The sequence below is a fragment of the Bombina bombina genome, chromosome 11, assembly GCF_027579735.1.
Source record: "Bombina bombina isolate aBomBom1 chromosome 11, aBomBom1.pri, whole genome shotgun sequence".
Classification (NCBI taxonomy): Eukaryota; Metazoa; Chordata; class Amphibia; order Anura; family Bombinatoridae; genus Bombina; species Bombina bombina.
In genome coordinates, this window is record NC_069509.1 from 52,509,456 (window position 1) to 52,523,353 (window position 13,898).

The 13,898-nt window shown below is 37.5% G+C and overlaps 1 protein-coding gene across 1 annotated transcript in view; it reads right to left on the reverse strand.

The window, feature by feature from the left end:
- Positions 1 to 13,898, reverse strand: part of ADCY9 (adenylate cyclase 9) — a 171,047-nt gene that overhangs the window by 22,187 nt on the left and 134,962 nt on the right. The window contains exon 2 of the mRNA XM_053695274.1: positions 4,313 to 4,497. Coding sequence (XP_053551249.1) covers positions 4,313 to 4,497 — 185 coding nt within the window. The remainder of the gene's footprint in view (positions 1 to 4,312; positions 4,498 to 13,898) is intronic.

A 13,898-nucleotide genomic window follows, 5' to 3' on the forward strand; every position in this document is an offset into this window, starting at 1 on the left:
AAATGTTAGGCATATAAACATATTTAACACTCTCAAAGCCTGTTATAACTATACTGCTATGTTATTTAAAAAAAAAATGGTAAAAACCCTATAATTAAAAGTTAGTGCGGGTGGCTTGCCGCTTTCTAATGTAGAAAGATATATGGGGCTATCTTAATCATTATACCTTATGCAGTTTAGAAAAAATATCCGTGGCCACATTAAATTTAACCTTTCTTCCTCATGTTTATCAAGTGAAGTGCCAAAAAGTGTTAATGACAATGTAACGTTTCAGGATATGTTAACAGTGTGGAGGAAAGTTGCAGACATATTGAAATATAACAAGGGACTTTACAAGGAATGGAAATATTAATATTTTAAAAGGGCCTCATTAATATAGATCAGTTCTTAGATAGAGAATACAATTTTTAAAAAGTTTCCAATTTATTTCTTTTTTTTTTAACTATATTTTCTTTATTGAAGTTTTGATGTACAACAAACAAACAGAAAAATAATATCATAAGTAAGGCACAACATTGATATTTTTCACGATATAGGCCCCTATTTAACAAGGTCTGGTGGACCTGATCCGACAGTGAGGATCAGGTCCGCAAGACCTCGCTGAATACGGAGAGCAATACGCTCTCTGTATTCAGCATTGCACCAGGAGCTCACAAGAGCTGCTGGTGCAATGCCGCCCCCTGCAGACTCGCGGCCAATGGGCCGCCAGCAGGGGGGTGTCAATCAACCCAATCGTACTCGATCGGGTTGAACTCCGGCGATGTCTGTCCGCCTGCTCAGAGCAGGCGGACAGGTTATGGAGCAGCGGCCTTTGTGACCGCTGCTTCATAACTGCTATTTTTGGCGAGTCTGAAGACAGGCCAGAAACACGGGCCGTCAAGCTCCTTTCGGAGTTTGTTAAATGGGCCCCATAGTCTCTTGTATTGAGCTCTGCAGCTCAGTGAGTTTAAATCTTTCACATGAAAGCTGTTGACCATATTCCATCTTGATTTTGTTTATAGACTCTATAGTATCCTACCCCGTGTTGCTCCGCGCAAAAGGAGGGATATAGGTGTACATATAAAGGCAGCCCATAATACATTTCGTATTATGTGAACATTACTTATACACAATAAAACAATAAATTAAGCTAATAACAGTTCTCCACTCTTTAATAGATTATTTTGGATTCCAGAGATCTCATTTTTTAAGATACCAGTTGGTACGTATATAGCAGGTTGAGAAGTGTATGTGTTTGAGGTTAGTTATCGAGTGATCTGGTAAAGGATTCCCAAAGGAAGTACATATCATGGTATAAGGAAAGTTGCCCTACTTTAAGATAATAATATCTTTCCAAGGTCATGTTCTTGCCTACTAGGTTTTTCCACTCTTTAACTGTGGGAGGTTGTGTGGATTTCAAATGTTTTGGAATTAGTTGGTTGGCCGCATTGAGCATTATTTGGAACAGGTGTTTTCTAATTGTACATTTTATATCGTTTGGATGGATAAATAAAATTATTTCTGGATTAGGTGTCAGATTAGTGTGTAATATTTTGTTGATGTTATTGAAGATATTAGAAAAATATTTTTTAATTGGGGCACAAGTCCACCATAGGTGTAACGTGACCTTCTTGGTGCCATCCTCTCCAGCAGTATTTGGAGGTGGTTTTGTGTGTATATATATATATATATATATATATATATATATATATATATATATATATATATATATATATATATATATATATATATATTTTTTTTTTATTTTTTTTTTAAGTTTTGCAGGGGTCAGATACCATCTCATTTGAATTTTTATATTGGTCTTCTTTGCTTGGGATGAGTGAGCTGAATGAGTAAGTTTTGAATCTGAGTGACCATTCTTGCTGTGAGGTCTTAGTTCCCAACTCCCTGTCCAAGCTTTTTGTATATGAGGGGTGGTTTCCAATTTATTTATATTTTTAAATTTGCTTTGTTCGCCTGTTATGCCACTTTTTTTTTAGTTTTATCAAGTATGACATTATATATCTCAGGTGTTGAGTTTGAATGATAATTTATTGGAACAATTTATACTATGCATTATAATAATATCCATTTATATGAGCAAGGTCATTTTAAAATGTCGGTAACTTATAGTATGTTATTTAATGACTCTGACTTATTAGTAGAAGGATTGATTAATATATGGAGGGTTCAAATTCCTGAGTTAAATTCTGTTAATTGCATACTAAATAGTGTTAACAAAATCAGAGTAACGACTATTGCAGATTATTCATAGAGCTTTTTTAGCACCTAAAATTATTGCTAAGTAGTCTAGTCCAATTAGTAATAGAACTAATAAAAAATGTAGGCTCTCAGAGCCAGATATGTTGCACTATTTGTGGTCATGCCCAAAAGTCAGGAGGTTTTGGGGTCAGGTTTAGTATTGGATTTCAAAATGTTTAAATATTTCAATTAATGTCCATATAAATAGGCTGAGCCTGCAGAAACAACAGACATCCTAATCTCTCTATACATTAATACGTCCTTATCTTATCTGTCTGTCTTTACACCAGTCCTCGATTATCCCTGGTGCCTGTGGGCCACTGGCGCTTAAATTCTGGGGTCCTGAAGACCTCTCACCTCATCCCCATTCACTAATGACGAAGCGCAGAATCTGTTGGCCGTTGCGACTGGAAACTGAGTAAGGTCAGAGGAAAACTATGGCAAAGGCTTATCATAGGCACGAGGTACATAAACACACACTCTGCTGTGCACGGCGCAAGAGTGTTCAGGGTTTTGTCTGAACTAACAGTGGTAACACTAAGGTGCTATTGCTTGAGAAAGGGTCAATCGCCATGTGAGACTTATCTCACTTTAGTGGGTTGACCTAGCTAGCTCCAGAAAAGAAAAATATTCCCAACAAAAAATGTGTCTAAAAGTGGGGTCTTTAAACCTGTTCTGTTCATGGTTTCAAAGGCAAAATAATATTCTGCAAAATTTAATTATAGAGAATGAAAAACAGTTTACTCTTCCTCTTATGTTGGTTTTGATTAGTCTGTAAATATACAATTTATTTTTAAACATACACACTGAAAGATAACCGGTTCCAAGATTTTGCACTGGCTCCTAGCTTTTTAAACATATTTGTTGTCCACAATGGACAATACTTACAGAGAGTAATTTAAATTTGATAACCTATTTCTTCTATCCCCTACTGGGGACTTGATTGCTGTCTCTCGTGTACATAGCCTTTCTGCAGTGAATACTAAAGTATTCATCATTCCAGTATAGGTGGTGAAAACGCAGCTATTTTAAATAACAAAAGTTACTATTTGTAATTAATTTGATATACACCAGCATGTAAAACAGATCACTACAAACACAGTGAAGTGGAGGAAAATGTACAGTACAATGTTGTAAGATTTCTTTAGAAAATAGAAAGTATATACAATCCATGAATAACCAGATGGTTAGCGTGTAAGGAGTAGCCCTTTAACTCCTTATTTGCCAGCGAGCCTGCAACACATTCCTACATAATGCCTTAAAGTCCTATCTAGCACACAAGAGGTTCATTTGGGGGGCTTGTGACGTCTGCTAATGTGCAGACGTTGTCTCTGCCCGCAGGGAGCCTGTGGACATGAATAGATTAGGAGTTAATGCGAGCCTCATTAGGACTGCTCTCTCTGTGCCCCTCCACGGAGACCAGGACCCGGGGGTGTTATAATTAGTTACTGCAAATGAGGACAAAGGGTGGCAGGGGAGCTTTCTGAGTGCAATATATGAGGAAATAAGCGATTAACCCTACACTGCTGACTGCAGCTTGTGTGCAGAGAATCACTGCAGAGAGTTCTATCCTTATTCCCAGAAGCAGGGCCGGCTCAAGATATTGTGCTGCCTGGGTCCGAGAATGAAATGACACCCTCCCCCCCAGTAGTAACATTACTGATTAGGATATCAACCTACTAGGCATGACGACTGACTTTACTAAGCCTGCCTACCTGCATGCAACCCATGCTTATTCACAATTGAACATGTCAATCTTGAATGTCGCTCCTTACCACTTTTGTGTATTTGTGCATTATGAAGTTATGCTGCTGGGAGCTTGTGACCTCCCCCCACAGAGACAGAGGACAGGAGGTGTCTGGGTCTGACAGTGACTGTCTCAGTCACTGAAGTGCTGCCCCTTGTCAAGTGCTGCTTGGGTCCATTGAACCCACTTGGTCCCATGGTTGAGCTGGCCCTGCCCACAAGCTAATGCTTCTCTAACGGACACCCAACACACAGAACGCAGAGCCAGCTTTGCACAGCCTGGTTAGAAACAGGCACCAGCACATGATTTACGTGCATCACTCACCTTGAGTCTTTCAGGATGTGTACAGTGAAGGAGAGAGTCATTAACACCATCGGATCCAAGACCCGCCTGTGGATAGGTAGATGGGCTGTTTGGTTCCCCGGCATCCTGCGTGGGGAGCAGAGTCTGGGAGCAACTACAGCTGGGGACTCGAGGCCTGCGACCCGAGATAAGAAAGGTCTTTAACCCTGTGAGAGAGGAAGATAAAGGACACTTCATCACCTAATTCTCTTCTCTATTTCATTTTCACAACAATAAAAAAACACCAACTGCTCCATTGTCCCAATGTGTTTAAAGGGACATGAAACCCAACATATTTATTTATTGGTTCAGATAGAGAATACAATTTTAAACAACATTCCAATTTACTTTTATTACCTAAAAAGGATAAATTCTTTAGATATCCTTTGTTGAAGAAATAGCAGTGCACATGGGTGAACCAATCACACGAGACATCTATGTGCAGCCACCTATCAGCAGCTAATGAGCCAATTTATATATGCTGGGTGATTGATCTCGCCACTTCTGAGGTGGCGGAGAGGAAAAAATAAGCAGTTTTTGCTTCTTAAATATGTGGCAACAGCTCGCTTATACAAACCTGCTCCACATAGCTTAATAAATGTATCCCTATGTCACATAAACAGACCACATGTTTGATTATCTAAGTCACTATGCAGTTCTTTACCCCTTATATACACTTGGTACATTTAAAGGGACATGAAACTCCATATTTTTCTGTCATGATTCAGACAGAGAATGCAATTTTAAACACCTTTCTAATTTACTTTATTATCCAACTCTCTTTGTTCTCTTGGTATAATTTGTTGAAAAGCAGGGACATAAGATGAGGAGTGTGCACATGTCTGCAGCACTATATGGTAGCAGTTTTACAAGAGCACTAGATGGCAGCACTAGATGGTAGCAGTTTTTGAAGAGCACTAGATGGCAGCACTATATGGTAGCAGTTTTTCAAGAGCACTAGATGGCAGCACTATATGGTAGCAGTTTTGCAAGAGCACTAGATGGCAGCACTATATGATGGTAGCAGTTTTGCAAGAGCACTAGATGGCAGCACTATATGGTAGCAGTTTTGCAAGAGCACTAGATGACAGCACTATATGGTAGCAGTTTTGCAAGAGCACTAGATGGCAGAACTATATGGTAGCAGTTTTGCAAGAGCACTAGATGGCAGCACTATATGGAAGCAGTTTTGCAAGAGCACTAGATGGCAGCATTATATGGTAGTAGCAGTTTTGCAAGAGCACTAGATGGCAGCACTATATGGTAGCAGTTTTGCTAGAGCAATAGATGGCAGCACTATATGCTAGCAGTTTTGCAAGAGCACTAGATGGCAGCACTATATGGTAGCAGTTTTGCAAGAGCACTAGATGGCAGCACTATATGGTAGCAGTTTTACAAGAGCACTAGATGGCAGCCCCATATGGTAGCAGTTTTGCAAGAGCACTAGATGGCAGCACTATATGGTAGAAGTTTTGTAAGAGCACTAGATGGCAGCACTATATGGTAGCAGTTTTGCACGAGCACTAGATGGCAGCACTATATGTTAGCAGTTTTGCAAGAGCACTAGATGGCAGTACTATATGGTAGCAGTTTTGCAAGAGCACTAGATGGCAGCACTATATGGTAGCAGTTTTGCAAGAGCACTAGATGGCAGCACTAGATGGTAGCAGTTTTGCACGAGCACTAGATGGCAGCACTAGATGGTAGCAGTTTTGCACGAGCACTAGATGGCAGCGCTAGATGGTAGCAGTTTTGCACGAGCACTAGATGGCAGCACTAGATGGCAGCACTATATGGTAGCAGTTTTGCAAGAGCACTAGATGGCAGCATTATATGGTAGTAGCAGTTTTGCAAGAGCACTAGATGGCAGCACTATATGGTAGCAGTTTTGCAAGAGCAATAGATGGCAGCACTATATGGTAGCAGTTTTGCAAGAGCACTAGATGTCAGCACTATATGGTAGCAGTTTTGCAAGAGCACTAGATGGCAGCACTATATGGTAGCAGTTTTGCAAGAGCACTAGATGGCAGCACTATATGGTAGCAGTTTTGCAAGAGCACTAGATGGCAGCACTATATGGTAGCAGTTTTGCAAGAGCACTAGATGGCAGCACTATATGGCAGCAGTTTTGCAAGAGCACTAGATGGCAGCACTATATGGTAGCAGTTTTGCAAGAGCACTAGATGGCAGAACTATATGGTAGCAGTTTTGCAAGAGCACTAGATGGCAGCACTATATGGTAGCAGTTTTGCAAGAGCACTAGATGGCAGCACTATATGGTAGCAGTTTTGCAAGAGCACTAGACGGCAGCACTATATGATGGTAGTAGTTTTGCAAGAGCACTAGATGGCAGCACTATATGGTAGCAGTTTTGCAAGAGCACTAGATGGCAGCACTATATGGTAGCAGTTTTGCAAGAGCACTAGACGGCAGCACTATATGATGGTAGCAGTTTTGCAAGAGCACTAGATGGCAGCACTATATGGTAGCAGTTTTGCAAGAGCACTAGACGGCAGCACTATTCCCTTTCATGTAGTGCTCCAAACACCTATCTATATATCTCTTCAACAAAGCAAATTTGATAGCAGAAGTAAATTAGAAAGATTTTAAAAATTGTTTGTTCTGTGTGAAACAAATGGGGCTTCAGTGCATATTAGCCCCTTTACCAAACTGAACAATATGTATCTTATTGTTATGTTTGTAAGTTAACAAGATTCTAATAATCTGTGTAATATGTTACAACTAAATAACACATTAAAATGTTATAAGTCATTTGTGGTATATGTTCCTTATCACCAGACATCTATAACCACAAATCATACAAATGAATCAGGAAGTAACCAAGAAATTAAATTATTAACTTGTCTTGTGGTGTAAAGATAGTAAAAATGCAAATGTTACATCGTATTGTTGCCAGAGAATGATTAAATCATTAATACTGCCAGGAATGATTTAGAAAACTGTAACATATTCAGTTATTGTAATTGCAGCTTGTGTTGGTTATAGTGAACTCATATTCTGGACTGGAATTAGCAAATTCTTTGCCAAAAAGTTTATAAGAACATAGACAGATACATAAGATTTTTTGCATAACACAAACATTATATTAAATGAATAAAACCTACTGTTTTTTTTATTAAGAACATGCATTCCTCTCCAGTGTTTCAGAAAGTATAGCTGCCTCCACTTTTAATATAATCATTCTAATAAAGGCTTTGGCTATTCTAAAATCAATGCTAGCAATGCACTCAACATCTAGGTAAAGGGCCGGTCATCTTTTTAATCAGAGTTTTAAAGGGACATTGTACACTAGAATTTTCTTTGCATAAATATTTTGTAGATAATCCATTTATATAGCCCATCTGGAAATGTTTTTGTAACAATGTATAGTTTTGCTTATTTGTTTTATTAATAACATTGTGCTGATTTTCAGATTCCTAACCAAACCACAAAGTACCAGATATAGGGGTAGATTTATCAAACCCAAAGCGAATCATGTCTGCCCTGCATCGCTAAATGCTGACAGCATACGCTGTCAGCATTTAACATTGCACAAGCATTTCACAAAAAATGATTGTGCAATGCTGCCCTGTGCACGTTCGTGGCCAATTGGCTGCTAGCAGGGGGTGTCGATCATCCCTATCGTATCGGATCCTAAAAGGTAGCAGACAAGTTAAGGAGGCTTGCGCGGTAAAAGCAGCATCTGCTGCTTAGTAAATATACCCCATAGACTCAAATCTACAGATTCCTACTTGCTCCTGTTTGTGTAATGGGTCTTTTCATATGCAGGGGAGGGGGAAGTGTCTGCCCTTCATGCTTTCTCAGCCCCTTTCACTGGGTGTCCCAGCCGAACCTCATCAACAGTGCTAAGCAGGGAACTTCTAAGTACGTTTTAAAAAGGTTTTATACTGCATTTTTCTATCAGTATCCCTGTGCATATTCTCTCACAATTACATTTCTGCCTATCTATCGATCTGCTATCTACCCATCTGCCTATCTGTCCATCTATCTATCTATCTATCTATCTATCTATCTATCTATCTATCTATCTAATCTTCTATCTAATCTTCTATCTATCTAATCATCTTTCTATCTATCTATCCTTGAAAATCTTAGTAAGTACGTTTATTTTATTGTGACCAGTCAGTGCTAACTGTAAATGAATTTGAATACTGCTCAGGCAATAACTGTGTTCCACCTGAATCCCAAAACAAAATTGTTGGGTTTCTTTTCCTTTAAATACAGTAGAATTACATAATCAAACAAGTGCATAATAAAACAATTATGCAATAACACACTGAGTTTTAAAAGAGCAGATTTTTTTGCACAAATTTCAAATTTCAGATTTGCTGCCCCCTGTATCATGTGACAGCCATCAGCCAATTACAGGCTCATAGTTATATAGTGTATGCCCCAAAAAGTGCATATAAAGACTGAATCATTTGATAATGGTTGTGTTTGTTTTTTTTAAATGTGTGCTCTATCTGAATCAAGAAAGTTAAATTGTGACTTTAGTTTCCCTTTAAAGTGACATTTTAAACAATAAATGACAAGCTTTAATGCATTACAGCATGTGAGTTTTGCATTCCTGACTCATGTTTACTGTGTGATTAACCCCCATAAAGGGGCTAAACTTTACCTATCATTTCCTTTATCCGAGAAAGAACAGGAAGATAAGGGACACTCTTGGTCCAACAGTGTTTTGTGGGTGGAGCTTTGGCATGAGGGTCGAACCACAATGCGTTATGGGTAGAGACAGGCGGGTAATGGTGGCATTTGTTTGTGTGTCATAGGTGGAGCCAGGTAGTCCTATGAAACAAGGACATTGCCTCTGATGGGCAAAGGAGAGAGGCAGGGCACAGACCTCCATGCCTGTTACAATCCCACAATATCCAGGGAGGTATGGTTAAAAGCATAGGTAAAGTCCCACTGACAAGGCCAGTGATTTGTGGCTAGATGCATTTACACTCCTGAATGGCTTACTGGTAGGGTTGCCACCTCGGCCATGTTTTACTGGACACTTATGAGTTATACATGCTGTAGAGCAGCGGTCGCCAACCAGTGGTCCGTGGACCACCGAAGATGTTGGTGATCCTTGACACCATCAAGCAGGAATTAGTCTCCTCTGATGGTGTTACCCCTGTCGTGCCGCAACTCCCTACAGTGCCTGGCTAGACATCAGTGAAAAACGATGGAGGAGTTAAATTACAATCTCCCTACACACGTTGCGTAGTACTGTGCAACTTGCGTAGCTAGATTGTATTTTTAACTCCTCCCGCTCTGCGCAGTGCTCAGAGGAAGATGCTTCCATTCTAAAGCCAACAGAGGTTTGTATAGTCTTGGCTTGAAATAGTAGAACCAAAGTGTATAAAAAGAAAATATTAAAAAAAAATTCTCTGATATTTAATTTATTTTCTTCCCTTTACCCGTCTCTTTGTAGTAGTTTTTCTAATTCATTCAGATGGACTTACATCACTGTTTGTCTTCCTCTCCTCTCCTCCATCTTCATTTTTTTTTTATTAAATATGAATTATTTTTCATTTTAATAATTTTATTCCACCTAAATTCCAGTAATTGCCATCCAGCAGATCAGCCATACCCCACCAGTATTATAGTAATTGCCAGTAACATCAGTCGTTGTTAGCTCACATCCATATTGAGAGCTTTCTGATATAAACTTAAATTGTGACTCCAATGTCTGTCCATGATCATCAGTAGTTTTGAATAATTCCTAACTGGGGAGGTACCTTGGAAGTCTTGTGGTCCTTTTAAACATAATTATTTTCCCCCACTTACTGCCTCTCTATTTCCAGCCCAAAATTTGGCCCTCACCCTTCATCTGTCATTTGGAAGTATTTTCTCAGTTCTGTCATTCAGTTAGTTAATTCCAATAAATAATTCTTAAAAATGTGTAAATATATACATAATGTAAACTTAGCTATGGTTATACAGTACTGGTTATGTACAGTATGTGTGTCTGTATATATATATATACTGTATATATATATATATATATATATATATATATATATATATATATATATATATATATATATATATATATATATATACACATACACACACATTATAGAGGTTTGTACCTTTTTAAAAAAAAAATAATGTTAGTGGTCCACGGTATTCAAAATTGTGAGTTTAGTGGTCCCTGAGGTCTGAAAGATTGGCGACCCCTGCTGTAGGGTGTGCAGGTAGGAACATGAATTTCAACCCTGGACAGCACACAAATAGTTACAATAAACAGCACTATCCATGTTCCTCTCTGCAACCCTGCAGCATGTATAACTCATAAGTGTCCAGGAAAACATGGCTGAGGTGGCAACCCTACTTACTGGTCATGTTCTGCTTGTAGCTGCAATGCTGGCAGGTCCAAAGTGGGATTTTACCTTTGTATTTAACCCTTTTGTTAAAAAAATACACACAAAATAACCTAGAATGTAATAATTTTGCTCATGTCAGTTTTGCATTATAATGATTTTGTAAGTGGGGTTGTGTTGAAAAGTCAGATCAGACCCCACTGCTCTGAAGGTCCTGTCAGTTATTTGCCTATATCAGACCTTAGATTAGAGTCAATTATGTGTCAATATTGTAACTGTACATTTTACTGGACAGCTGATTGAAATACCAGAAAGTCCAATTCAATACCGACCACCTGGTAACCCTACTATACAGAGAAGTTCTCAATCAGTTACATTAATACTATACAGAGAAGTTCTCAATCAGTTAAATTAATACTATACAGAGAGGTTCTCAATCAGTTACATTAATACTATACAGAGAGGTTCTCAATCAGTTAAATTAATACTATACAGAGAGGTTCTCAATCAGTTAAATTAATACTATACAGAGAAGTTCTCAATCAGTTACATTAATACTATACAGAGAGGTTCTCAATCAGTTAAATTAATACTATACAGAGAGGTTCTCAATCAGTTAAATTAATACTATACAGAGAAGTTCTCAATCAGTTAAATTAATACTATACAGAGAGGTTCTCAATCAGTTAAATTAATACTATACAGAGACGTTCTCAATCAGTTAAATTAATACTATACAGAGAGGTTCTCAATCAGTTAAATTAATACTATACAGAGAAGTTCTCAATCAGTTAAATTAATACTATACAGAGAGGTTCTCAATCAGTTAAATTAATACTATACAGAGAAGTTCTCAATCAGTTACATTAATACTATACAGAGAAGTTCTCAATCAGTAAAATTCATACTATACAGAGACGTTCTCAATCAGTTAAATTACCTGACTGGTAAAAGCTTTTTCTTCATTGGAACTTTATCATAAAAACTGTGCAGTGAAACCATTACGCACTCCCACTCAAGTGTAAACAATGCAAGAAGTAATCTCTTTGTGCACGCGGGTTACAGCGCATATTCCAAACTGAAAGCAAAACGTTTGTGCACAAGTGAAACCCGACGCAAGCTAACTTCAAGACTTCGAATATAGACTTCACGCTAACCCAACAGGAGTTATTAATAATTATTATAGATGTACTAAAAAAAAAAAAAAATCCATAGAAAATATATATATACCTATTTTTTACAGTATCTATAATAATAATTCATATTTTATTATATTTAATATTTCCATAATGCATCTTAAGAAAATAAATTCTTCATGTGCGCTAACCCGACGCCACGTTAGGCCTACAACGCAAAACCCAAATTGTGTTACGCATATTTTACATTCCAATGTTCTTCACATAGAATTTTTTTTCATTTTTATTATTAAATATAAATATATATATATATATACACACACACACATATTTAGACGTGTATATATAGCCTTGCAGTCAAACACCTTGTCATATATACTATATACCTTTGAGGACTTATACCTTTTTGTTTTTAAATATTTACATGAATAATTTTTATCAGATAGTGTTGTAGTGTTTATATGAGTGTAACTGTAATTTTAAATGTATTTCTGTTTTTTGGTGCAACTTTTTTTCAACGCACTACCCTTTACGCAAGCTATTCAGCCGCACTAACCTGACGAGCAAAAAATAGGATTGTGCTCTTGCAATCACATTTACTTTCAACTTGTAATATGAGTGCTCTTTAACTTGCGCACAAAAAACACGATATCGCTTGTGCAAACGTTAACTCGCCACTTGTAATCTAGCCCGTAATGTCTAATGCCACTTTTCTGGAGTGGTTTTCTCTAATATTTTAATATATGCCACAAATGTTAAGAGAAATCCCACAAATATGAAATTCGAGCTGGGTGAATTATAAGAATGATTTTCTATTGCAAGGGTTAAACACATAGTTAAAGCCAGTTTCAGAACAGCAATGCCCTACTGAGACCAAATTGAAAACATATGATGAACCAATGACAAGAGGCATATGTATATAGCCACCCTATCACCAATCGGCTCCCAGTAGTGCATTTTTGCTCCTGACCATACCTAGGTAGCTTTTTATCAAAGAATAAAAAGAGAATAAAGTAAATATAATAATAGAAGAAAACTCAACCATGAAATTTTAATTATGAATTTCATGTCCTGTTATTCTGCTTTAGAAATGAGCCTATATTAGAATAACCATTACTAAATTTAAAAAGGGGGGGAAAAAACTGTATAAAAAAAAATTCCACCGAAATTCCATCTCTAAGAAAAAATGAAAAAGAACCGAATATGAGAATATTGTTGTTCACTTTTTTTTTTAAATAATAGTTTTACTTAATATTATTAGTGCTGCTTTTATGTGTAGACAGTTTTTGTTGAATACAGGTTCATTGAATGGTAAAATAAATAAATTATATTCAGTAGATGTGTGTGTTAAATGATGCCAGGTTTTCACTTAGGTTGTCATACTAAAAATGAACAGCAGGTGGTGGACTCTTCATTTCATTGTCACTATCTTAAAGGACCAGTCAACACAGTAGATTTGCATAATCAACAAATGCAAGATAACAAGACAATGTGCACTTAGTCTGAACTTCAAATGAATAGATTTTTTTCTGACAATTTTAAAAGTTATGTCTTTTTCCACTCCCCTTGTACCATGTGACAGCCATCAGCCATTCACAAATGCATACACGTACCATGTGATAGCCATCAGCCATTCACAAATGCATACACTCTTATTCTTGCACATGCTCAGTAGGAGCTGTTGTCTCAAAAAGTTTTAAATATAAAAAGACTGTGCACATTTTGTTAATGGAAGTAAATTGGAAAGTTGTTAAAAATGGCTGCTCTATCGAATAATGAAAGTTTAATTTTGATTGAGTGTCCCTTTAATGATGAAGCCTACAGGGTAATGCTGGTTCTTCTCTATGGTTTAGGTACAAGGCTGCAGTGCAGTGGTAAGTACTGTTGCGAGAATGTGCCTTATTGCCTTCTGTATGAGTGATACCAGAAGGTGCCTTATTGCCTTCTGTATGAGTGATACCAGAATGTGCCTTATTGCCTTCTGTATGAGTGATACCAGAATATGCCTTATTGCCTTCTGTATGAGTGATACCAGAATGTGCCTTATTGCCTTCTGTATGAGTGATACCAGAATATGCCTTATTGCCTTCTGTATGAGTG